Source organism: Pagrus pagrus (assembly GCF_965226575.1).
Source record: "Pagrus pagrus genome assembly, chromosome: 9".
Taxonomy (NCBI): domain Eukaryota; kingdom Metazoa; phylum Chordata; class Actinopteri; order Spariformes; family Sparidae; genus Pagrus; species Pagrus pagrus.
The window spans coordinates 4,288,105-4,313,991 of record NC_140193.1 but is presented as its reverse complement, the minus strand read 5'-3'; the positions used below and the strand labels follow the sequence as shown (position 1 = coordinate 4,313,991).

Sequence of the window (25,887 nt, the reverse complement as noted above, 5' to 3'; positions counted from 1 at the left end):
AGAAATTGTCTGAGGGCAGGTGAATATCTGGTCTCAGGGCAGGTGAATCCCTCCTGGTCTCAGGGCAGAAGTTGTCTGAGGGCAGGTGAATCTCTCCTGGTCTCAGGGCAGAAGTTGTCTGAGGGCAGGTGAATCCCTCCTGGTCTCAGGGCAGAAGTTGTCTGAGGGCAGGTGAATCCCCCCTGGTCTCAGAGTGGGTGAATCCTTCCTGGTCTCAGGGCAGAAGTTGTCTGAGGGCAGGTGAATCTCTCCTGGTCTCAGGGCAGAAGTTGTCTGAGGGCAGGTGAATCTCTGGTCTCAGGGCAGGTGAATCCCTCCTGGTCTCAGGGCAGAAGTTGTCAAAGGGCAGGTGAATCCCTCCTGGTCTCAGGGCAGAAGTTGTCTGAGGGCAGGTGAATATCTGGTCTCAGGGCAGGTGAATCCCTCCTGGTCTCAGGGCAGAAGTTGTCTGAGGGCAGGTGAATCCCTCCTGGTCTCAGGGCAGAAGTTGTCTGAGGGCAGGTGAATCTCTCCTGGTCTCAGGGCAGAAGTTGTCTGAGGGCAGGTGAATCTGGTCTCAGGGCAGAAGTTGTCTGAGGGCAGGTGAATCTCTTGTCCCAGGGCAGAAGTTGTCTGAGGGCAGGTGAATCCCTCCTGGTCTCAGGGCAGAAGTTGTTTGAGGGCAGGTGAATCCCTCCTGTTCTCAGGGCAGAAGTTGTCTGAGGGCAGGTGAATCTGGTCTCAGAGCAGAAGTTGTCTGAGGGCAGGTGAATCCCTCCTGGTCTCAGGGCAGAAGTTGTCTGAGGGCAGGTGAATCTCTCCTGGTCTCAGGGCAGAAGTTGTCTGAGGGCAGGTGAATCTCTGGTCTCAGGGCAGGTGAATCCCTCCTGGTCTCAGGGCAGAAGTTGTCTGAGGGCAGAAGTTGTCTGAGGGCAGGTGAATCCATCCTGGTCTCAGGGCAGAAGTCATATTTTCCTGTTTTAAGGCAACATAGTTGTACAAAAGGGAGTCAACTGTCTCCTCTGGTCTGAGGGCAGAAGTTGTCTGAGGGCAGGTGAATCCATCCTGGTCTCAGGGCAGAAGTCATATTTTCCTGTTTTAAGGCAACATAGTTGTACAAAAGGGAGTCAACTGTCTCCTCTGGTCTCAGGGCAGAAGTTGTTTTGTAGGATTTTCCTCATGGCTGTTTAGTCTCATATGGTCCCAGGGCAGAGACTATTGTTCCCCACAATGTTATCTGAGGGCAGGTGAATCTCTCCTGGTCTCAGGGCAGAAGTCGTACTTTTCTGTTTTAAGGCAGCTGTCTCCTCTTTGTAAAATAGGACTGCTTGATATGAAAACAAAAACCACTAGTGGGAATGAAAAATTTAGCATCACAAATTTTATCTTGAATACATGATTTTTTTAATTTTATTTTGTGTATTATATTATTTACCTTTTTTTTAATTTGTGATTCGCACTTTGCCATATTGCATATATTTAGAATAATTGTACTGCCAAAGAGTAAAATAAAGCCCCATTGTCTGCAATCCACCTGTCTAGGCGTACATGAAAACAATATACATCCATGTCACCAGGGGTTGTAGCCAATCCAGTGGTCTGTCTACTAGAAAATATTCCAGGAAATCAATGGCACATGATTTTTCAGTTCTTTAATAAAACATTCACAGGTCTGCTGCAGCTGCATCAAGCTGCCTTAGCATTTGCAAACACATGTTCACACAAACAGTACATATACAACATGTACTTCCCGGTCAGATACCTGCAACAGATTTTGTGTGAAAAACGTTTGTCAGGAAACAAATCTGTCACATTGAACTGCAGCATCGTCTTACCACACAGTCAGTGTCAGGCAATAATCAGTCCTTTCAAATGTAGAAAACAAGATGGGAGAATTTGAAAGAACAGGTGCCAAATAAAATCATATGTAGGAAGCCATATGATGTTACTATCATTGAAATAAGGCTATAAATTAATCAACATTTTTTGATTGTTGCGGCCCCATTCCTGAATGTACAAAACTGCAAGAGTTCACAAACCTGGTCAACTTTGATCACTTAATTATGGGGGAATATCAGCAATGATTAGCAAAATAAAAGCAAACAAAGACATACTGCAGACAGTTGTGAGTGTTTCGGCTCATGTGTCTTTTCTACAGCGACTAGTAGATGAATCCAGGTGTGTCTTGGTGATTTTCTCTGACTTCCCAGTGAGGAGATGCGTCTTGGTTTCCCTCTGTGGATCATCTTGAGACAATTTTCTTCATTTTAAATCAAAGAAAATACGGAGGAGAATTTTGAGTCTTGACTAGTTTCCACGAGAACAACTGCCTCAAATCAGCAGCACCTTAATCCAAAAGCCTGGAGTGCTCTATCCTCGTAATGGTCCAGTCTGGAGCCACTCCCTGAGTAAACTCCCTTTGGAATCTGGAAGAGAAGCCAAAAAGAAAGATCAGAAAAAAATATGTGAAATATTTTATACGCACAAGTTATTACACTTTAAGAGTTATGTACTCACTCATAGTTCGCAGCTAGCAGCGTCTTAGTTTCTGGTTTTTGCTCTGAACCGAAGGACACCTGGAAGACGCGGGTTCCCTTCAAGCCACCTTCAGGAAGACGTGCGCTCGTCAGATACCAGAAACGCATCAGAATACTGACAAACTTTCTCCCTGGAAGAATGATACACAATAAGACACTTATTAAAGCTGCAGATAAACACACTCTCACAAAAAAGGAGTACAGGATACAGGATTTGTTGGGGACTATTATCAGCAGCGGATCAATCCACGTTTGGTGCTCTAGTGTGTATTTACAGCAGTTGGACAGTGTACAGCATGTGGGATTAACTCAAATAGACTAGAGTGTGTGTTCATGGACAACAATAGAGCTCTATGACACAGAGGACAAATATTTATCAGGCTTAAAATAGACATAATACTTAGTAGGATCAACCCATTGTTGATAAAAATAGAACAATAAGGACAAACAGGATGAAATCAGCAGGCTTAATCTTAAATATCTCGGGAGGTGAACACTTGATGCTGACCGTTATCGTCATAGTAGATTCCCACGTCTCCTGTTGTTGTGTACATGATCTCATCTACATCTGCAGAGAGAGCTTGCTTGTGGCTCGACGGCAGCAGGTTGCACTTTTCCTCCAGCTTTGCAATCAACTGCAAGGAGATGAACATTAGATAAATCTTGAGGTTCAGGAGTCCTTTGATTCAAAACGTCCCGGTGATTTTCTGTTTACTATCAACATGGTTAATTGATTTCTTAATTAGTTGATGTACAAATGTATTAGATTCTGATGTGTATGATCAATTAATCTTTTCAGTTATCGGTTTGTTCCACAAAAAGACTTTTGGGACAACCTAGAAATGGATATTGTACAGAATCAGTATGTTGTGTGGAATAATGGACATTCTGGGTTCCCGTACTCACGTCTTCAGCCACGAGTCCTTCCAAAGCTTCAAACTGACACTGTGACAACAGTCTGGAGACATGAGAGAAGGCCTGCAAGAGGGAACAAAGCATCCTCAGCAACCGGTGGTGGGATGTAACTAAGTACATTTACTCAAGTACAAATCTGAGTTTCTTGGACTTTATTTGAGTTTTTCTTTTTGATTTCGCTTTCAATCCGTCTCAGAGGGAAATGTTGTACTTTCTACTCCACTACAAATATTTTGACACATGGAGTTACTTGTTGCTTTCAAATTAAGATTTTTACATATAAAACATCTGAAGCGTTTATAAAATATGATGTTAAATTATATATAAACTACCCAGCAGTTTATACAAGTACAGTTGAAATGATTAGTCAATCAATAAAAAAAAAAAAAAAAAACTAATTAGCAACTGTTTCATCAATAATTTCAGTCATTCTTATCTAAAACATTTCATGGTTCCAGCTTCACAGATGTGATGATTTTCTGCTTTTGCTTGTAATCATTTGGTTTATTTATTTCTTTAAAGTATTTTTTCTTCTTTTTGTCTATTTTTTTGTCTTGTTTGGTTTGTTGGTTGGACACAACAAGTGTTATGAAGGTTCTGAGTAACTGTGACAGCATTCATCTCTATGTTTAAAACTTTTATAAACCAAACAATAAGTTGATTATTACAGTAAAGAAATTTAGCAGATGAATCTGTAATAAGTGGAGACTGATTATCGGGGCTGATATTCAGCTTATTCTGCCATTTTTCTGTCAGATTGCAGATAGAATAAACTAATATAAAAATGTGCTCCTTTGGCTCTGATGCAACATCTTCACACACAACGTCCCGTCCACAACAATATCTGATTGGTAACATGTCACCATTTAAAGCCTATAAACACTGAATAATCTGAATCTGCAAAGTAACTAGTGACTAAATGTATCAAATAATTGTAGTGGAGAGGAAGTTTAAAGTAGCAGAAAATGGAAATACTCGTAATAAATCGTACTTAGGTTTATTTCATCACTGGTTGTTTGAAATTTTGACACAAAGAAAACTGCAAATTAATATTTTTAGGTCCCAAATATCGGTTTCGTTATCATCTCCTTGATTTCTAATAATCAGTATCGGCCCTGAAGAAGCCACATCGGTCCACCCCTAATCCATAATGAAAATAATCATTAGTTGCAGTCATAGAAATAGTTAACATGAGCTCCACCCACACAAACTACAAACAGTAAAATCCTACTTTTACATTAATGCACATGTAACAATAATGACACACATACAGTGTAAAGTAGTGTCAGATTTTTTTCTGATTATAATTACTTACTTTTACTTGTGTAACATTTTAAAGGCTGGGCTTTTACTTGTAACGGAGTACAACATACATACATACATACATACATACGTACTCTTCCATCACTGTCAACAACCAAACAGAAACAACACAGTATAAATAAATGACGTTTGCATCTGTAGCTGAAGTTACAGCTAGCTAACAACACCCCCTACGTGTTTTCCAGGTATGTACACACCTGCTTCGCTCCCTCCGTGAACTCTTCAATGCTGAACTCCTTGTCAAAGTAAGCTCTGATCAGAAAGAAGTATATTTTGGTGCGGAACACCATGAAAGGGTTCGGGATGCCGAGTACCCTCGTTTTGATGTGCTGCTTCTGCCCGCCCGGGTCGGAGCTGTACGGGCGGACTGCTGCCGCCACAGCGGCAGGACATGAAGACGGTAGCCGCGTTTTAGCGGACCGGTTCAGGATAAAACCTTCACTTAAACACAAGCGAGTGAAGCTAAATGCTGATGGCACTCTACAACAACCTCTTAACACGGGCAGCGCCATCTTTGCTCCCTCGGAAGTCCTCTTGTCCGTGTACTTGTATCGTCCGGTGAGGAACAAATAGCGAATATTAAAAATACAGATAATAATTCAACAAAAATAGTAAATATATGATATTTCTTTTAGTATAAAAAATGATGATAGTTTTAATGAATTCATCATCCGCATTGGGTTTTTTTTTTACAGTCGACTTTCACTTCGTGGTTTTTCGTTTCTACACGGAGCACTTACAATGTGACACCCGGAAGAGTCCGAGCTGTTTACTTCTGTTGCAGGTGAATATCTGAAGTAAATCATGTTAAATGGAGCTTCAGGAAAAAGTAGCTGTGCCGATATTCACAGGAGTGGACAAGGACGTGTTTCTGCGCGACATTTATCCACAGGTAAGATTACTTCGTCACCTGACAACAAGTGTTTGCAGGTACAGGTCACTACAGTACCAACAGCACCAGACTGCTGCCTGTAATTTGACATTTTAAGCAGCTGATGTTAATGTGAGGATTTTCTGCTACTCTGTAAACTTAATATCTTAAAGCGTTAACCTGTTAGTTTGATTAAACTGTCCGTTTTAAAGATTAAACGCTGACTGCTGCTCTCCTCTGTGTTGCATTAATTAATTGTGAGGCAGAACAACCATTTAATTTGATGTGCTGTTAAATTGATTTCCATGCTGAATCCAGCAGCTTCCACTTAGTTTAGTGTCTTGAAGGTGTAGTCCACTATTTTAGTATTTCAGGTTGAAGTTTGGGGACCTGGAGAATCAAAGTAAAAGCAACTAACTGTGTTTATCTGGTTTGTGGAAGGCTTAGATGCACAAATCTGGAAATTTTATGGTTGTCAGTTAAAAAATGTGCACTTTTCCCATCACTTTAGACCATTACTATTACCATATCTGTAAAGTAAAGGTTGGAAAAGCTAGAGCAGATTATACACAATCACCACCCAAAAATCTTGCTAAAGAAGTCCGCTGGGGACGAACTACAACCATCAGATCTGTCATTTATGCTCTCAGTGCTCTCTGCATTGATTTTACATTAATTTGGCTTTGGTGATGCCCGAAACAGTTTGGGGTGCCCTCGAGATATGCTGACTTAAAGTCTGCATGAGTCATTAGACTGTTCCAGCCTGATAAATTGCCACATCTTTTAAACTGTAAGACCTCGGTTTAGAGCTGACATTATACAGCTGTTCTGACAGTCTGAGCGCTGCTCTTCAGATGTGTAAACTGAATTTAATGATCTTCCTTTAAGTGATGTAAATGTGAATTATGATATAGTTTCATGGTTTCCTTTATTAAAAAGTCTCTCCAACTGAATCCTGCTGATTATTTTGCAGCGCAGACCGGCCGTGCTCAGAGGCGTCTCTCTCGGTCCCTGCCTGCAGAAGTGGACGGTTGAATATCTTGGACAGAAAGGTGGAGACAAGGAGGTGAAGATCCACGTATCCACCGTGCCGCAGATGGACTTTCTACACAAAAACTTTGTGTACAAGTGAGCTCTCTCTCACAAACACACAGACAAACACACTAAACAATACTCTGCAGATTTGTCAGCCTCACCTCTTTTTCCACAGGACTCTGCCTTTCAATGAATTTGTGAAAAGGGCATCTGAAAAGAAACACTCTGACTTCTTCCTCTGTGAGGTAAAGATCTTAAAACAAAGACATGGTATGCACTTTTTTTTTTACCAATGTTTATCTCTTAATGACACAAAGTCCTTGTCTTATTTTAGGATGAGAGTTATTATCTTCGATCACTTGGAGAGGACGTGAGAAAGGTAAAAAGATAAAAATGTGAAGAAAGAGGTCTCCAGTCTGACTCTGCAGAGGCTCTTCACCCGGCCTATTTGTCTCTCTGACAGGAACCTGCTGATCTGAGCAAACAGTTCCCAGACCTGGCTGAGGACTTTCACATCCCACAGTTCTTCACAGCGGATCAGTTTTTCTCCAGTGTGTTTCGCATCAGCTCCTGCGGTCTGCAGCTGTGGACGCACTATGACGTCAGTGTTCTGCATTTAGTTTCTCTGTTTACACGTTCAGGTTGTCTTTGTGTTTATCACCTGTCCCAGGTCCCCACACTGACCTCACACCTGCACCAGCACTGCTGTAGTTTCTCCTTCATTATGAACTAATATGAGTCTCAAGTACATTTTGTTTGGAGGATAATTTGCTAGTTTTTAATCTTTTAATTTGAAATCTTTCCAGTTTGTGTGAGGAGCAGCTTTAGAGTCATGAAGATAAAAGATAGTGTAATGTTTTATAGATTCTCTTGTAGAAACAATTTCTATTGAATTTGTTGTATCGGTTTACTGTTTTCATTTGGTTGTTTTTTGACTTGATTTGTTTGTTTTGACATCATCAAAATAAAATACATTAAAGTTAAATTAATCAATTAAAATTAAAGGAACAGTTCACCAAAAAATGAAAAATCAGTCATTATCTATTCTCATGCTGATGGAAAGTCAGGCGAAGTTTCGTTGTCCACAAATCATTTCTGGAGCTTCACAGCAAAACAGTTGCAGAATTCTGCTAAACAACTGAAGTAGATGGGGACTGAATTTTCATTTTTGGGTGAACTGTTCCTTTAAGTTGTTTGCAGTTGGATTTATAAGCTCGTCTTCATTCCTTCAGGTGATGGATAACCTGCTGGCTCAGGTAACGGGGACGAAGAGAGTTGTTCTCTACAGCCCCCAGGATGCATTGCACCTCTACCTGTCAGGTGAGTGGCTGCTTGTTTGTTTGAATCCTCAAAAAGTACTCGATCAGCCACATTCACTTTCATATCAACTCTTGTTATTGACTGATTTGTTTTCTAACAGCATGGAATAATATTCTCTGTGAATGTAAATTCAACCCATCAGGTGATAAATCAGAGGTCGTGGACATCGACTCCCCGGACCTGAAACGGTTTCCCGACTTTGTGAAGGCAAAGAGATACGAGTGTGTGCTGGAGCCTGGAGATCTGCTTTTTATCCCCGGTGAGACGAAAACATGTAGATTAACCACATCTTCCTGTGATCCACCTACAGATATTTCATCATACTATCATGTTGTTTCTTCTCAAACCACCTCTGGAAATTGTAGCACACAAATCCTGATAGAAGCTTAATATGATCACAGATGAAACACAGTATATTAACAAGTGATCTAACAGAGTCTTTCCATACTTCTGTGTCTCTGTCCTCAGCTCTGTGGTTCCACAACACCGTGGCTCTGCAGTTTGGTGTGGGTGTGAATGTGTTCTGGAGGCATCTACCTGCAGACAGCTACGACAGAAAAGACCCGTACGGTAACAAAGACCCTGTAGCTGCGACTCGAGCTCTTCAGGCGCTGGAGAGAGCGCTACACACTCTGGACGAACTCCCAGCAGACTATCGGGACTTTTATGGACGACGTATGATCCAGCGCATCCAGAAGAGGACAAGCTCAAATACACAGGAGGACTCTGACAGCACGTTACCCACAAGTCAGTTCACCAAACCTGGATGAGTGTCCAGGGAAGTGACGGATTAAACACCTGTTTTGCTTTGTTCATCTGAATCTCAGCTTGGAAGTTGAATGTGATACTAACAGAGTCGTCTTAAACTTAAAAAAATAATAATAAAACACCAACATTGGGTTGATTTCCAGATGAGAGATGAACCTTAATGTCTCAGAAAATGGCAAATACACAGTAGTTTGCAGTTTTCCTTTAAAACACTTGACTACAGTCGTGTAAATATTTTCGTCATGTGGCAGCTTTATACTGCAGACTGACTGAAAGATTAAAGAAATGTGAAAAACACTTCAGATATTGACACAACAATCTAACCAACCTATCCAACTGTTTTAAAAGTCCATTATAATCTGCCTCCATTACAGCCCTGATGATTGAAACAGACAAACATCTAGAGATTAAATAAATAAAGCATGTTATGTGGAGAAACAATTAAAACATCTGGTGGCCACAGACTGACGAGTCCAGGACTAAACTGCACGTGTGCAGATACCAATATGGTTTGAACTTTTATTGCACAAAGATGACAGTTCTTTATGTTTCCTTACAAACATGTTAAAGCTTTGTAAACAGTGAAGCAGCAGCATCTCCCCAGTGTGTTCAGTATCTCCTGCTTACACCGCTTTGAGTCCCCGTCGTCACATTTCTTCAGTTAAGTCTCAGCAAATAAAAGTGTGTGTGTGCACCAGAGCCGACCGGTGAAGCAGAGAGAAGATCTTAGTAGAAGGACGGTTACAGGCTGAAGGAACTACGACTGAAAGCTGACGACTTCTTTGTTGACTGTGATGATGATGTTTTGTTGGGGGCGCTCCGTATAAACTTCAGGTTTACCACAAGTGACAAACACACCCAAACATTTACATTTCTAAAAATAGTTTGGCTTTGGATGCAAATGAGGAAAAAAAGGTCAGAAAATACACTTATTTTGCTCTTTCATTCACGACACACACACAAAGCACTCGTCATCTCAGCGATGAGGGTTAACAGTCTCGGGCCGTGGACACTGGGACTGTTTCTTTAGTTTCTCTGTCCTCCGTGTGAGCAAGGCGGGTGAATATCTGGAGTCTGGATGAGAGGCAGCAGTGCAACATTTACTTCAGTCCCTCCATGTGGCCCATTCCCTCCTTCAGCAGTGCAGAGGTTCAACCAAAGTCATGAGGTGCACAAACATCCCCTCACTTCATGAACTGTCTTGGGTGTGTGCACGACGCTACGAAGATTTCTCATCATACAGAAAATAAACAGAAATGGCACGTTGCTTCAGTGGATATCATAACTAAGCTTCTTCTTTTTTTTGTTCTTTTTCTTACGGTTGCTATCAGGCAGATGGAAGAGAAACCCATAAATGCAGGAAGACTCTTTTCCAAGTGATCAGCCAGTTCTGGATAAAAGAGGGTTGGGAGTTGATGTGTGGTGGCGTTCCTATGGAGTCTGTGCCATGCCGCGACTTGACTTCATCTTCTCCAGTCTCTTAGAAAGGTGGCTGTTGTTTGACTCGAGTTCGTCGACCTTGTCCAGCGCTGATCGCAACTATCGAATCAAAAGACGAGAGAATATGTAGTGATGAAAACCTGTTAAAATGTTGAAGTTGTTATTTTGTCTGTGTGAGAAACTCTACCTCTCTCTGCATTTTCCTTTTCTCCGCCTTCAGCTCGTCCTCCACCTTCTCTGCGTTCTCTGACGCAGACTTGTATCGCGCCACCTGACCTTCAAGTCTGGTCACCTGGAAACCAAAAATAAAGAAATAGACCTCTTAAGTGAGGATATTGTCATATTTTTAGCTACTTGAACTATGAGATAATTACTCTTGTCAGCTTACGTTTTGTTCCAGAGCAGTGACTTCTTGTTCCGCCTTCACAAGTTTGAACTTCAAGTCACTTATTTGTCTGTTCGAGTCTCCTGGAAAGATTTAGAAAAGGCAAATATTAGTTGAAAAAAGTAGAAAAAGCAGCTTCTTGTCTGTTTTCATGCATATGGAAACCCACTCTGCAGTTCTATGATGTTTGGATCGGTGCCGTTTTCAAGGATTTCACCATCTGGGCTCAAGTTGTTCTCAGTGCCGTTCTTCTGAGTCTTCTGTTCCAGCTGAGCCTTTAGCTTCTTCACCTGTAGATGGAGCCAAAACACACCACAGGATAAATGACAAACACTCAATATGACGGCTGACATTTACAAGGTCTCCACTGAGGATTTGGCCACATCACTTCATTTATGTAGGTCACTTAATTCTATAATAAACTTTCAAGTCAGAACATTTTGTAATTTTCTTTAATGGAAAATACATTATGTTTTATTTCTCTTATTGTCAATAAATCCAATGAAAAGACCAAAATCAACAATGTGTTTTTCCATCTCTTGACACTGAGACACACTGGTCCCTACTGACGACTCAACTTGGCCAGGAAAAATGACTTGGGAGTTGCTTGAGACTTGGACCAAATGACCCGAGTCACACATCTGTTGTTAAAAGGATCAATAAAATATTGGTTTTGGTCTTTTTATGGGATTTGTAATTAAAATATAGATTATCGTTTTTTCCCTTTACTGCTTTTAAAGACAATAACAGCAATCAGACTAAACATTTAGACTGCATTAAGTTAATAATTACTCTGTAGGTACATAAGTTTTCTGAAATGGGACAAATAAATGTATACAAATGGAACAAAAAGTGCCTTGCAACAGTCTGCCTCGTCTGTAATATACTGTAGTCTGTCTGTGAGAAGTAAAATGTATACTCTCTCTTAACTTGCCACTTTGCTTCTAATTTACCTTTAAATATTCACTGTGAGACTACCAACAACAACATCACTGACTCACCTGCTCGATCATCTTCTCACGCTCATCCACCAGTTTCCTCAGGCGGATCTCTGAGAAGATAAAGCACATGATTGAGAAGACAACAATAATGTCCGAGTCTCCGATGAGTAATTCAAAAGGGACGTCATGCACCACGAGGCCACAGTTCATCAACATTTCCCACAACAATAATCGAAAACTCCATCTTTTAAAGAGAAAAATGAAGTTAACATACCAGGGGTGGGAGGAGCCAAGGAGATGGTGGGAGGGGGGCTGGGTCAGGGTGGGAGGTTGGTGCATGCAACAGAGCAGGCATCCGTGGGAGAGTGATGGAGCGTGAGGGGGGAGGTTAGCATGCAAAACTGTGGAGGAGAGGGTCAACGCAGGAGCACACAGCTGGTAGGAACACACTCACACTGACCACACATTACTCCAATATAAGATATGATAATAAGGATGAAGATGATATGTTGCTTTTCATTATATCAATAAAAATGCATTTAGATCAACATTTCAAACTGGTAACAGCAGGGTATTTATTTGCATTTCAGTGCGGACGCTCCACATTCATCTTTTCCATCAAGTGCCACAAAATGCAAACATACATTTATCATTCGTTTCATTCAAATCTTTGTTTTAAGTCCATCAAAAGTCATATTAATCCCTGAGAACCGAACAGGGTCTTCACACATTTTTCATTTTTAACCGTCAACTTTACAGCTGGAACAGATCAAAGCTAGTTCGCTGGACTCTTAATGAGAATTAGCAAATGACATTTTCCTTTTTTATTCTACAAACATGAACTTAATACATGAATGAGTTCCTTAACTGTAACAAGAAAAAAATCTTGTATGATACCAGAGCGACATCACCCACGAGACATCACAAGCAGCGTAATAAATGTGCATCAATAACAAAATAGAGCAAGTGCAGTATTGTCCAACAGTAAAAAATCCACTGTTACCAAACAGTTTACATTCTCATCTCTCCACAAATTACTTTTTCAGACACATGACTTCAGTGACAACTGGACTTGGACTGTTCATAAGGATTAATTAGAGGAATATACATACGTACAATATTAATTGGAAAAGACTCAAAGTGCTGTAAAGGTCTGCACATACTTGTTTTACCACTTTGTAAACATGAGGGGTGTCACGACTACGATTCTAAATAAAAAATCGAAATGAGCAATTTCACTTGTCAGAATCAAAAGAACGATCGGTGATTCTCAGATTTTCTTCTTCTTTCTACATGCGGCTACTTGCACGCAAACAAACGAACAACGGCAAAGCTAGCTTACCAATAGCTTGCAGCTGCACTTTCACGAAGACAATGAACCAACTTTTACCATTGCTAAGTCTGACAGCGTTGGAGATGTTGGGTTCATTTTCTTTTTCAGAGTTTCCCTATTGATTTTCTTGGGAAGGTTTACTTAAGAGTCATTTGAGAAACCGAACTCTGTTTTGTTGCTTCTTGTTGAATCACTGAAGGGTGTTATTTTCGTTGAAGTCTGGAATCTTTATTATTTGAACTAAAATCCAACAGGATAAAGTCACGCTCTTGTAAAATACCCCTAGCTTTAGAAGATTGTGAAAATGTAAATGACAGTTCTCAGGGCACAAAATCATTGATAGGTTGATCTTTACAAATCCACGTGATAGTGTAACACAGCCGTCAGTGCTTCAACAAATGTTTAGCCATTGAGTCGAATCCCTAGGATTGAAAATCAAATCCAGTCTGTGATTTGGAGAATTGTGACACCCCTCGTAAACAGCTAAGCAAATGCTACTAAAGGGCAGATCAAATGATATGTATCTACACTATCTACCTTCTATAAGCTAAGACATTTTACACTCCTCTTTGCCCTTGGCTTTGCCTTTCTTGCCATTCTTCTTCGCATCTTTCTTCGTCTGTGGTGTCTCTTTATCGTTGGCCACTGCACTCTTTGGTAAAGCCACATCTTCACCCTGTAACTCCTGATTAATGGCGTCTAATCCTTCCTCTACAGGCAAAGACGATGCCTGGTTAATGTTCTCTGCACCATCACCCAGCTCTACAACCTTTCCTACCTCTATTACAGGCTCATCTGCTACAACTACTTCTTCCTCAGGCGTGCTTTTCTGCTTTTCACATACGTTTTCCCCCTTCTCAGACATGGCTTCCTCATCAGGCACAGCATCTGTCTTTTTATCTAGTGTATCACCCTGGTTACCCCCATCGACCGTACACTTCTCGTCATTGTTTGCGACTGGCTCATCTTGTGTATTTTCATTTGACTCAGTTTTACTCTGGCACAGTCCTGAACTATCTGACATGACTTCAACTCCCTCCTCAATATCTTCCTGTTTTGGACTTTTAGGGGGATTGGTTGCTGTAGCCGCATCAATATCCATGTCATCAAAATCAAAAGACTGCCCCTCCTCGTCTTCACCATCCTCTTCATCACTGTCCTGCAGGATGGGTTGAGGGGAACCATTATCCTCAGACTTGTCTTTGCTGGGTTCATGCAGCTCAACAAGTGTCTCACTCTGATCATTTTGACTGTTTTGATGTTCTGGATCTTCTGCCACAGCTGATTCTTCAGCACTGTGGTCCTGCTCGATAGCAGACTCATCATTTGGAGAGTTTGGTGTATTTAACATATCAACGGTTTTAGTCTCTTCTGTCTCTGAAGACACTTCAGCTTTTGGTTCATCAATCTGATCGCCACACTTTAATGTCTGGCTTTCTGCATCATCCAGTTGTTCGGCCTGAGCTACAGTCTCCCGACTCTTTTCAGTCTCAAATGCATCAGTGTTTTCCGTTGGTGATTCACTGTCACAACTTTCGTCTTGGCGTGAGGAGCTGTCGGGCTCCTCTCCATCACTGTCCTGCAGGATGGGTTGAGAAGAACCATTATCCTCAGACTTGTCTTTGCCGGGTCCATGCAGCTCAATCGGTGTCTCACTCGGATCTTCTGCCACAGCTGATTCTTCAGCGCAGTGGTCCTGCTCGATAGCAGACTCTTCATCAGTGTTTTCTGTTGGTGATTCACTCTCACAACTTTTTTCTTTACCTGAGGAGCTGTCGGGCTCAGCTAAGCCTTCAGAATCCATCAAGTCTCTGTTAAGTTCCTCTTTTTGTATTTGATCTAGTTTTGGCTCTGAATTATCCTCGTCATGACCGAGAGGAACTGATTCTTGTTCAGTCTCTGCTTCTGCCTCCTCATCATTCTCGGCTGTGTCAGTTGCCTCCTCGGGATCGTCATCATTGCTTGGAACATGTGATTCAGCTTCAGTGTTTACCTTACCGCTTATTGTGCATTCAGATTTCATCTCATCTACAGACCCAACTTCATCCTCTGCCCTATCAACAATATCTGACTCAGTATGGACGACATCGCCATTAGTTGAGATGTCGGTTTCCATTTGAGAGTTATCTACACTGGACGCACACACTTTGTAAAGACCATCAGAGTTCTCTGCACCTATGGAGTTGCCATTAAGATCAGGACTACTGAGGTTGGCCTCTGAAACCAAACTTGTTTTAGATTCCACTTCTTCCACTTCCTCCGTTTCTAAATTTTGCTCCTCATCTTGCTCATCCTTTTGAGGATCTGTTCTGGGTTCCTTAATAGTGTCAAGGTCAGAAAAGACTTCCTTGGCTGCTGCTGCCTCTATTGGTTCTACTGTTTCCGTTTCCAAAGTTTGTTCCTGGTCTTGCTCATCCTTTTTGGGATCTGTTCTGGATTCCTTGAGAGTTTCAAGGTCAGAAAAGTTTTCATTGTGCGTCACTGCCTGTACTGCTTCTGCTGTTTCGGTTTCTGAACTTTGTTCTTCTTCTTGCACGTCTGTTTTGAGATCCGTTTTGGATTCTTCAACGCAAGAAAAGGTTTCAGTGGGTGCCACCGCCTCTACTGCTTCTGTTTCCAAACTTTGTTCCTCGTCTTGCTCATCTGTAACATGATCCACTCTTATTTCAATGTGAGGAAAGCTTTCAGTAGTTGTCACAGGTTCGACTTCTACATTGCCCAAAGTTTGTTCCTGGTCGTGCTGATCTGTAACATGATCTGATCTTGATTCTTTGAGAGTTTCACTGTGGGAAAAGGTTTCAGTGGGTTTCACTGGTTCTACTCCATCTAGCTCCTGAATTTCTTGCCTGTCCTGCTCATTTTTAACTTGATTCACCTTTGATTCCTCAAGGGTTTCATTTACAGAACCATCAATGTCAGGTTTTGCAGGTTCTGTTGTTTGCCCATTGTCTCTTGTAGCCACTTCAGTGCCTTTTTCTGTTTTGACTTTTCCTTTATCCGTTTCATCTTTGTGTTGGTTCTTGTCCTCTTGTGCTCCTCCTTTCTTTTTGCCTCTCTTCTTCTTTCTTTTCTTTTTCCCTGAAGCAGCAGCGCCCTGAGGCTGAGATTTACTTGATATCTCCTCCGCCTCATCGTTCTCCGCCTCTTCTGTTTTCTCAGGCTCTTGCTCAGGTTCTGTGTTTGATACAGCTGGGATGGACTCAATAGGTTCTTTCTTAACATCTTGTGCGACATTTTGCTGATGACATGATTCTGCATCCCTCAAATTACTTTCCTCAACGGCTTCTTTTTTGTTTTCTTGCTCTTCTAAAATGTTGTTACATGACTCTTTAAAGTCATCACTGTGAGTGTCAACACTACTGCTTTTGGTTCCTGCCTCCTCTAACTCTGGGTTACCTGTCTCTTCTAAATCTCGCCCCTCAGGCGTTTCTGTTTCTGGAGCATTTTCTTCAGAACTTGTTATCGCTTGAAGCCCAGCGCTACAAACAATTATATCTTTGGCTTCTGTGATTGAACTGTCCTTAATGTCCACGTTTAAGTCCTTGCTGAGGCCACTTCCATCAACATTGTCTTCTTCTGTGTTTAAGCATGTCTGTCGTTCTTCTGTTGGCTGTTCTTCGTTCGGGGTTTCCAGTGTGGGCACACCAGCAACATCACAGACTGTATCAGAGCTCAAGAGATTCTCTTTGGCTTCCTCAAACATTTCTTGATGTTGCTCTGGATCCACCTCTTCCTCTCCGCTACTTCTCAACTGAGTTTCCTCTGTGTTGCCTGAGAGATCATGAAGAGCAGACGGTGATAGAGGGCCAAATAATGTCGACTTAAGATATGATTTTCAAAAACTGTAATCTTGATAAGGAGATGCATCAGCAGAAGTCAAGGTAAGGCAGAACACCTGATTGATTCAGTAGCCAGAAAGGGAAGCACAAAGCCAAGATGACCAAGAGAAGCACGAGAAGAGTGAGATGAAGATGAAGAAAGGCAGGAGGAACATCGAAGTGAAGATCTTGATCCCCAGAACATCAATGTGACAAGAGAAGAAGCCTGAAGCCGGCCGACCAAAGGTATTACAGAATATAATACTCCGAACTGTTCCTTGCAAAATAACTAGGTGCTTTCTACCATCGACCCTGTAGAGACCTGACAGCATTTACACAACAGCATCATCTGCACTAACACAGCTAGCAGAGATTCAGAACTAACAGCCAGTAGCTGAAATGATGAAAAAGGTGCAAGGGAAACATAATACAAGCCATAACATGAGTAGTGAAGATAAAGCGAGGTGTGTGCCGAGTTTGTAAGTAGAATCATAGTTTTTACAGGTAAGCAAGATGTTTAAAGGATAAGGCTGGTGTTTCTCTACATTTTTCTTCAGAGAAATCAGAGAATATTTGTGCAGCATACATTTTCATTTTGGTTTTTTTAGTTAAAGGAGAAATCTACTAAGCCTATCTGCATTGCTCTGATGTTATCATAATGCAGGATATGTTTGTGAATTTGTAACGTTTCTTCCTTCTCAGCCATGACTGCTTTTTGTTGCAAGTTTCTATTATTTGATAAGCTCAGAGGCAAATGATTGAAACATACAATGTCGAACCTGTTCTCTACAGACAGCTACAGGAACAGCTACCAAATTGACGTTGCTGTGACATTTTTGTGCCACTGTTTGTTTCAAGGTTAGAGGATGAACTCTCAGTCTCATAAAAAATGTAGAATATCACCAGACTTATCCTTTCAGGTCAGTGCAAATCAGTTATGGGAGCACAACCCAGGGAACTGAGCACTTCACTCCAAAATTAGACATTAAAAATCTAAATATTCAGATGTCAGTGCATTCTTGTAATCTCAAAGCTCAGCATTAATTTTCCTATTTTTATTGATTAATTTTGTGTCCCATCACGACTCTGAAGCATTTTGGAGTGAAGGTCTTCAGACAGTTTTTAGCCATGCAGTAAGCAGTTTTTATTGTATAATGTGTTTTACCGAGCATGCTGTTCCCCTCCGTTGGGGTTGTCTGTGACTCCGGAGCTGGTTGGGAAGCAGGGTCTGTGCTGGGGGACCCGTCCACTTCTGCCACACCAATGTCTCCATTGATGTTTAGATCAGGTCCCAGTACTATGCCATGTTTCTAGACAAAGGAAAAGACAAACGTTAACTCCATAAATTATACAAATTGAAGACATTTCTACCTTCAATAAACCAGGATCCAGATTTGCAATTTTGCTTCCCAAAACTTCCCACAACAGGTTAAATAAGAGTCCACACCCTGACTGAGTACCTTCAGAATGTCTTTGAGGGTCACCACCTCTTCTCTGAGCTCATCTCGCTCAATTCGGATCGCATCTGTGTATTCTTTCTGTCGCTCTAAGGCCTGAGAGGAGCCCGGAAGTGGCAGAGTGTGAAAGAAACGTGAACAAGAGGTAAGAAGAAGTGAAAGGTGGCATTCAATTGCATGCAAAGAAGATACTGAATTCATGTCAGTAAAAGTAAAAGCTGAACGTGATAATAAAACAGAAGTGCTGGGGCTCATCGGCCGTACCGCGATTTTTTTATCCTTCCACTCCACCGTCTCCTGCAGGTCAGATATTTCTCTAATAAAACCGTCCTGCTTCAAACGCAGCTGACGGATGTCCTGAACAGCAGGAAAAGGAAATAAAGTTTGAGATGAAGAGAGAGAAAGAACAAAGAGAAACACGATGCATGCATGTACAGTGTGTGAACAGAATAGAAAGCTGTGAAATGAAACATGCAACCTTTCTTACTGGCAAACTGAGTCTCTTTTCTTAATATCTGTCTTTTTGAGCCATTTAGGCACCCTGTTCCACACAGATACTCACATTTAGCAGCTCTTCACTTTGTTTTAGCGTCTCTTTCATTTCGTTGAACTGGAACTGAAGCACACTGTGGGCATGTTTCTCTCTTTCGAATTCCTGTGAGGAACAAGAGACAGATAACATACAACTTGACTTTAAGGTCACACAAATAACATGTAGCTTAGCTTATAATATTCTCAGTTTTAAAGACTTTCACTCCTGACGCCTGCCGTACCTTGACTTTCTCCTCGTATCCCCGCTGAGACTCAGACAGCAGCTCCTCCAGCTCCATGAGGGAGTCCTTGAGTGTGTCCACCTGGTACATCAGGTTGTTCTTCTCATTGTCCAGCTGGGCGTTGGACACCATGGCCTTACGATACTTCTCCTCCACTTCTGCTAATGCATCCTGATGTCATCACATATACAGAATGTAAGAATATAACAGGTGCTGGGGCTCAGCAGCTGAGTGATACTTTCATCTCAAATAGTTTAGATAAACTTTATGTTTGGAGTGACAGGTGAACAGCTGGCAGAGAATTCAGACAATGCAAGAACACAACTGTAAGCCCTGCTAAGTTGACATTCAAGTAAAGAAGTGCAGGCTAAGGAGGAACACGCACACATTGAAATGAAGAACAGCAACATGCAGATGCAACTTTGACAGTTAGGTCGCTAGTTTGCAAGTTTACAAACAAGTTAGAAAACATCTGCCCAGCTGAAAATGAAAGAAAAGTAATCCCTTAAACAGACACACAATTATATTTGTGTTGAGTCTAGAGTGTCATTACTGTCAGTTGTCAGATTATCAGTTGGTTTATTGATCTGTCAAGCAAAAGGAATCTTATATTTGGATAATATAATAGTGAACAGGTTGCACCTGCAAGTGAAAGAAAATAACCAGTAAGTAAGAAACACCAAACATATTAGTAAATAGTGAGTCTGGAGTTGGGGGTTCTGTCTGTGAGGGTCTCAGGCTGATACCTTGGCTTCTTTTAGGTTCTGCGTGTACTTGAGCTCCACATCTTGAATCTGATCCTTCAGTTCGTGAATCTCCTGGTGAAGAGTGAAGCAGCAGCAGCAGTGAGCAGAGTAGCGCAGCGTGACATCAGCATCAGAAAAGCAGAAAATTCGGTGAGCGAGCAACGAGACGAGCGACACAAGTGTTTGCAGAAAGAATGAAAATGGCATGACAGCAGGGAACTTCACAGAAACATTTGTGCTGTCCGTTGCATTTTCTCTTTTTCCTTATAAAACAGTATGATCTAGTTTTTTCTAGACACCGAGACTTGTGCCCCCTAATGTCTTGTGGTTGAATGAAGCATGTCTGAGTACATAAATGACTGAGTAATGAATATTGCCTGAAGACAAACGTTTCTGCTGTCATATAAAACAGCAGAAAACTTTTCTGAGATCCAAACGTGTCAAACATTAATAATGTTGTGAACTCTCATGATTTTTGGTGATTTCTGAGTAATGTGCAACATAAATTCTTGTTTTCATGATGATTTTATCAAAATGATCGCTCAACCTTGTATGATACCTCAAAACGACAAAGAAAATGTCCTCTCTTTCAGCATTACCTTGATTTCTCGTATAGACGTCTCTGCATCTACAGTTAGAGCCGTCTCGCCACTTCCTCTCCGCGAGGACGACCCGCCTAAAGACGTGAGGGTTCCTGCTGTTAAGGCCGAAGCTGCTCGAGACCCCTGAGGAAGAAATGTTTATTAGTACTCTTTGGCATCAACTGGTACTTAATGCAGAGTAGATGATGAATGAAGAATGTGTTGCTCTGACTAACTCACCTTCTCAAGATAATCTCTGTCCTCCACCTGTTGAGACAAATGAAATACAGTCAGAACAAACGGAGGATGATGTAGCGGCCAAGAGGACCAACTGACGGAGGAAGGAAGGAAGTCAGCTCAGCACTTATAAGAAGATTTATCCTGACATAACCCCATGACAAAGCAAAAGACCGAACAATACTTCAACTAGTACTTCAACCAGCTTTCAACTCATGAACAAACTCACAAAATGCAGAAGTTTATTTTGATATGAAACACCATGCAGATAATTAGTATGGGAGGAATCGAAACTCCTTCAGAAAATAAAATCTCCAACCAAAATTTAGTCTGACACAGCCGTCCATTCAACCACAGATCATGGATCAATAAAACAGCACACACATGCAAAACAATCTCGTCACAAGACAAACTGGTTGTCTCCATAGTCAACACACAAATTAACCTCTGACACAAACACAGAGTGTAATCAACGCTCCTTGTAGGATGACGTGCACGAAAAGGAAGGCACCAAACAAAACCGAGCAGGAACTCAGCTCACATCACAGCCTCGGCCTCCTGTATGTGCAGAGCGACTCACATCAGAAAAGTCAGGAATAGTAACATCGTCCAGGTCCCGCGGGAGGCCACTGCTGCTGGCCGCACTCCTCAAAAAACTGGCAACAGAGCCGCAGTTGTCCTACATCGACCACCAGGGGGCGAAACAGAACAGCAAAAAGGCCAAACACTCAAGATCAGGTTAAAACTAAGAAACACCAGCCAGTTACAAACAGCGGAGAATTATTAACAGGTATCAAAGATCAGTCAAGTTTACTCTTAAATCTAATTATGTAACCTTAAATCAGTGCTTAAAACAATACAGTTTTATGACAGATAAATTAATGGACGTCTAAATCCAAAAGAGAATATCTTACAACAGCTTTTTGTATACATGACGAGCTAAACTCGTCACTTTGCTGCTTCAGGCTTGTAACAGATGGCTCCAATCAGTGACTGTACTGTGGCTCAGTGAACCGGACCGATGACCGCACACTCAGAGGACTTTCATCGTTACATTTCAAGCATAAATGTGACTTTCATAACCTGAGTGACTTTCAGGGAGTGGGCTCCAATTCATGGCTCACTTATAATAAAACAGTACAGTGACATCCTGTAACGACTGTGTTGTACAGGTCCACCAGGAAATACCTGCTTATATCAACAATGTTTGCTCACTTCCAAATTCCTCTAATCTCAAACAGTGATTCATAAACCAAACACTGTAGTGTAAGTGCATGATGGCGGTTAAGTTAGAGAGCACCATATACAAGAGGTCTAATGTGATTTAAACCCTGGGATTAGTAGCAGGAAGTCTGGGGAGTGAAGGCTCACCACTGGGCTGGCGCGGGCTGAACTGGCCCTGGAGGAGGCTCTGGACCCGGAGCTGCGATAACTAGTGTACTCTAAAGGCTGCAGAGAAAACACACCGTCATGTTTCTGTCTGCACGTGGAGGCAAACACTGACGAACGTACACACACACACACTCACACTTAGAGTAGCAAACACATGCTGGAGATAACAAAATCAGAATCAAGGCTTGGGCCGATATCTGATATTATCGATGAATATCACAATATCTTCCATTATATGCAGTATTTTTCACAATATCGACTATCGAACAGCTGTGTGGCTCTTCTCCTGAGGAGAGTCTGACTATATTCTTTATTTTTATATTAATTTAAATTTTAAATGATTATAGTGCTATTTAAAGATAATTTTATCCAAATTTGGGACTGATTCTGAGACAAATCATCTTTTTTTTTTACCTGCTTCTAATGGCTGGTACTGAAAAGATTTCAAATTCTCCTCTAAATTAAGATTTTTTTAAGTACTTGCAGACACCCTGCTGAATCCAAAACTTACACTTTGTTTTGAATTAGACTTAAACTTAATTAAATCAAGTTAAAATCCAAATACATCCCATGCAGCCACATCGTTTATGTACGAAGAAAACAAAAACAAACTTCACACATGGCCCCAGTCCGTTTTTCCACACAGTCTTCTCAGTCACTGTTAGTATGATCAGTCCACAGTTAACAATCCAGGAGCAGAAAACACTTTCCACACATGACCAGGTCACATCTCAGGTGAGTCAAACCAACAAAACCACAGGTCACAGAAAATCTTACTTGAGAAGCCGAACTAACGACTCGCCGTGACGCACTGCAGAGACTGTCTTCATATAAGGAGCTCTGCACACACACAAACACACACAGACACACACACACACAGACACACACACACACACACACACACACACACACACACACACACACACACAGTGTAAATAATAGCAGTATGCTCACACTTCAGAAGTAGGAACAGATAATGTTTTTACTCCATGCTTTTCTACTGAAAGGTGAAAGGTGTTCAGACTTTAAACGGTGAGAAAGCATTTAACTGGAAGCCCTTGATGTAATAAACACATATTTTTGCTCTTAAAAGGAACAGTTCACCCAAAAATAAGAATTCAGCCATTATCTGCTCAGCCCAGCAGCTCGAGGGTAAGTCGTTAATGACAGAAGTTTTATTTTTGATCAAACTTTGCCTCTAAGACAAACAAGGTCAGTATCAGGTGTTCTTTAGAAAGCTGTTGTGACAGAACAATAGGTGTCATTTATCACTGCGTGGAGATTAGAGTGGATAAAAGGTAAGCTGGAAATGACTGGAACCAACCCTACGATACATCTGCTTGGTGATCTGACTGAGTGACCCGTAGAACTGCAACACAGGATGAAGTCGGGGGTAAGAATGAGGTTTACAAGGCTGCAGATGGAACAGGCTGTGAAAGCATGAGCAATTCTCTTTTCAATCGTCTCTCTCCACAGAGAGCTGTAGGGTCAGGTAGCACGTGTCTGTATACAGACCTGGTAACCATTGAAAGCTGAACCAGTGTTTCTGGAAGAGGACAGACCGTTGAGGTTGTACAGGTCAGAGGAAGCATAAGAGGCCTGAAATGAGGAAAGGGAAGAAGGAAGCGAGAGTATCGAGAAGGAGTGTGGGAATGAGGGAAAGGGACAGGAAGTTCAGAAACATAATTTTTAATCTGTGTGTAACTTGCACCTGTTAGCAATGTATTCATACAGCGAGTGACGATCACACACACATGCACAAACCAATTAATCTGGTATTTGGTGACAGTGCTTTGTCTCTTTTGTACCTTGTATTTGAACCTAAAGCCAAGCCTTCACAATTCTGGTTTTGGACCCATGCTGTCCAACAGCTGCTTCGCGGGAAAACCCCAATCATGCACAGTCATACATCTCTTGACTGCAACTTCTAGCCAAAATGCCTGTCAGTACATGTCACATGTCACACACTGACTCCACTGTGACTCGTCCATGCACCTACATCTGTTCTTTCAGCTTGATTAGATAAATATTTTCATGCCTCAGTAAAAAAGGTTATTTCAATAAAAACATCCCAAACTTTCACAGGTCGCAAGCAGCTGGACTTACAACTATGTGGTTAATTAACACAGCTTCAGACAGAAGTGACACCACAGGCTGTTAGCGGTATGAGAAATCAAACAGTGTGCAGAGCAGAGCCACCCACCGGCTGCAGGTCTGATCTGGAGGCACGAGACAGCCGGCTGTCATCACTTAATCTGGAGCTCTGAGAGTCAAACACCAACACCACAGAAACTACATGTCATCCTCAACACATCTGTCTGACAGCACACAGCTTTGATACAACATCACAGAGAAACTTGTTGACACGTCACAAACACACATCACTGTTTCAGTCGTCTGATACATAACTACTGGTTTAGAAATCTGTTGTGTCTGGATATGTAGTTAAACAAATATGTCAGAGGTAGAAGTAATTACAGTATGACCGGTACTTGATATTTGGGGCTGATGCTGTGGCAACATTAGGGAGTAAAAAGGTCAAGGAAGAATTTAGATTGTACTCTTAGATTATCAAACTGATGAGAACATTTTCCTCCTTTCACATGAGCAGTCTGTGATATCCTGTTTCAACCTGACCACAATCACGCAGCCAATCAAAGTTGCCTGGTAACCAAATTTTATTCCAAAACACTGAAGTTTGCCTCAAAACAATCCAGATAAGATTATTTCTGCCTCCAAAATATGTTTGCATAGATATGTTTGTTAACAGAACAATTCCCCTCAACACAATGCGGCTGTATCTTGCTCATCAAACTGCATGTTAATCTGTATAATGCTTTGGACAATCAGTGTACAGCTTTACAGCGATAAGGATGAGACGCAGTTCAACGCACCGTCAGGTCTAGTCTGGAGGAGCGAGACGCTCGGCTTTCATCACTGATTCTGGAGCTCTGACAGCAGGAGAAAGAGGAAGGTCGTGAGTGAAAGGTTGCAGATTGTCTAGAAATGTGCAAGCATTCCCTCACTCTTATACAAATCAGTTCAGCACACAGCTACTGACCCTGCTGGATATCACACTGTAATCATCGTCGTAGCCGTTCCTCTGTGAGTAAAGAACGTGCAGAGTGAGAAACACTGACTCTATTTCTACACAGGCTTTTTGTGTGTTTACAGTTCGAGCTTTTACATACGTCTTTGTCTTTGTGCTTATGTTTCTTCTTTTTCTTTGACTTCTTAAGTGACAGAGAAGAGGAGGAGCCCTTAGAGAGGAAGAGTGGAAGAACAGTGAAGGGTGAAAACACGCAAAACCTCATCCAAAGATCAGATCGTCATTACTGTTTGCACAGCACACATGTAGTCTTTAAATGTTCTTCTTATCAGCCCAAAACCCAAAGTTATTCAGTTTAATATGACATAAAACAAGGTAAAGCTGGAAATCTCCATGTTTGACAGGCTGAAAACAAAATTTTCTGCCATTTTGCATTAAAAAGTATTTTTTAGTTGTTCAATCAAGTTTTGAAAAGATGAACGAAGCAGAAATCCACCGAACCAGAGTGCAAATATTCCTCCCCAGACACGATGTGCGTCAATCTTGTAAACTGAAAGGGCAGTTTTCAAGGGAAATTGATTAATTGAATTTTCTTAATAAAGTTGGAGATAAACTTCTTCCTCTTCTGTTATGTTTCTGGCAGTTAAGATGCTTCACAGCGGGTAGAACGCATGTGAACGCACATCTTATTTATTCAGCGTTCATGTCAAGAGTTAAGTTGGAATCTCTAATTACAATGATTTCAGTCAGATATAAGAAATACAGCCCATGTAACCACAGCTACTGTTACTAATAATAGCAAAACCAAACCAACACACAGCACATGCACCATGGTCTCTTAATACATGGGTGAAATGCATACTAAAGACCACAATCTTTAAACATGCAATTATATGCCAAAACTAACTGATTTATCTAAAAAACAAAAACAAAAAATAACTGAGTGAAGCCAGATTTCCAGGATCTCGTGTGCCCACGAGAATGATT

The 25,887-nt window shown here is 41.4% G+C and overlaps 3 protein-coding genes across 15 annotated transcripts in view; 1 reads left to right on the top strand and 2 right to left on the bottom strand.

The window, feature by feature from the left end:
• Positions 1-1,616: 1,616 nt before the first annotated feature.
• Positions 1,617-5,273, bottom strand: maip1 (matrix AAA peptidase interacting protein 1). Its single transcript, XM_084361412.1, has 5 exons — positions 4,952-5,273; positions 3,423-3,494; positions 3,025-3,151; positions 2,497-2,647; positions 1,617-2,405 (listed from the first exon to the last, which is right to left on the bottom strand). The coding sequence occupies exons 1-5, from the start codon at positions 5,264-5,266 to the stop codon at positions 2,327-2,329; spliced, it is 744 nt and encodes a 247-aa protein (XP_084217538.1). The 5' UTR covers positions 5,267-5,273; the 3' UTR covers positions 1,617-2,326.
• Positions 5,274-5,510: 237 nt separating this feature from the next.
• On the top strand, positions 5,511-8,890 carry tyw5 (tRNA-yW synthesizing protein 5). 2 transcript variants are annotated; one of them, XM_084362466.1, is made up of 8 exons: positions 5,511-5,646; positions 6,599-6,691; positions 6,807-6,905; positions 6,995-7,039; positions 7,124-7,261; positions 7,893-7,980; positions 8,123-8,239; positions 8,449-8,890. In XM_084362466.1, exons 1-8 carry the CDS (start codon positions 5,566-5,568, stop codon positions 8,748-8,750), a joined length of 963 nt encoding a protein of 320 aa, XP_084218592.1. In that variant the 5' UTR covers positions 5,511-5,565; the 3' UTR covers positions 8,751-8,890. The 2 variants fall into 2 exon arrangements, with proteins under 2 accessions (XP_084218592.1, XP_084218591.1); XM_084362465.1 differs by having other exon boundaries at positions 6,599-6,753; positions 6,836-6,905.
• A 363-nt stretch (positions 8,891-9,253) lies between these two features.
• lrrfip1a (leucine rich repeat (in FLII) interacting protein 1a) overlaps positions 9,254-25,887 on the bottom strand; it is a 46,795-nt gene continuing 30,161 nt past the window's right edge. For 3 of the 12 annotated variants that reach the window (XM_084362462.1, XM_084362463.1, XM_084362464.1), the window contains 9 exons: positions 20,463-20,489; positions 20,241-20,366; positions 19,642-19,713; positions 18,896-19,066; positions 18,685-18,777; positions 18,387-18,479; positions 18,126-18,218; positions 17,831-17,975; positions 12,059-16,618 (listed from right to left, as the gene is read on the bottom strand). In XM_084362462.1, coding sequence (XP_084218588.1) covers positions 13,395-16,618; positions 17,831-17,975; positions 18,126-18,218; positions 18,387-18,479; positions 18,685-18,777; positions 18,896-19,066; positions 19,642-19,713; positions 20,241-20,366; positions 20,463-20,489 — 4,044 coding nt within the window. In that variant the 3' untranslated portion in view covers positions 12,059-13,394. Of the gene's footprint in view, positions 10,288-10,375; positions 10,481-10,576; positions 10,657-10,742; positions 10,864-11,574; positions 11,625-12,058; positions 16,619-17,830; positions 17,976-18,125; positions 18,219-18,386; positions 18,480-18,684; positions 18,778-18,895; positions 19,067-19,641; positions 19,714-20,240; positions 20,367-20,462; positions 20,490-21,000; positions 21,139-21,830; positions 21,909-22,628; positions 22,692-23,175; positions 23,221-23,366; positions 23,451-24,054; positions 24,115-24,745; positions 24,803-24,912; positions 24,955-25,042; positions 25,112-25,887 lie in introns of those variants that run through there. The other 9 variants (XM_084362453.1, XM_084362460.1, XM_084362454.1 and 6 more) reach the window with 8 other exon arrangements.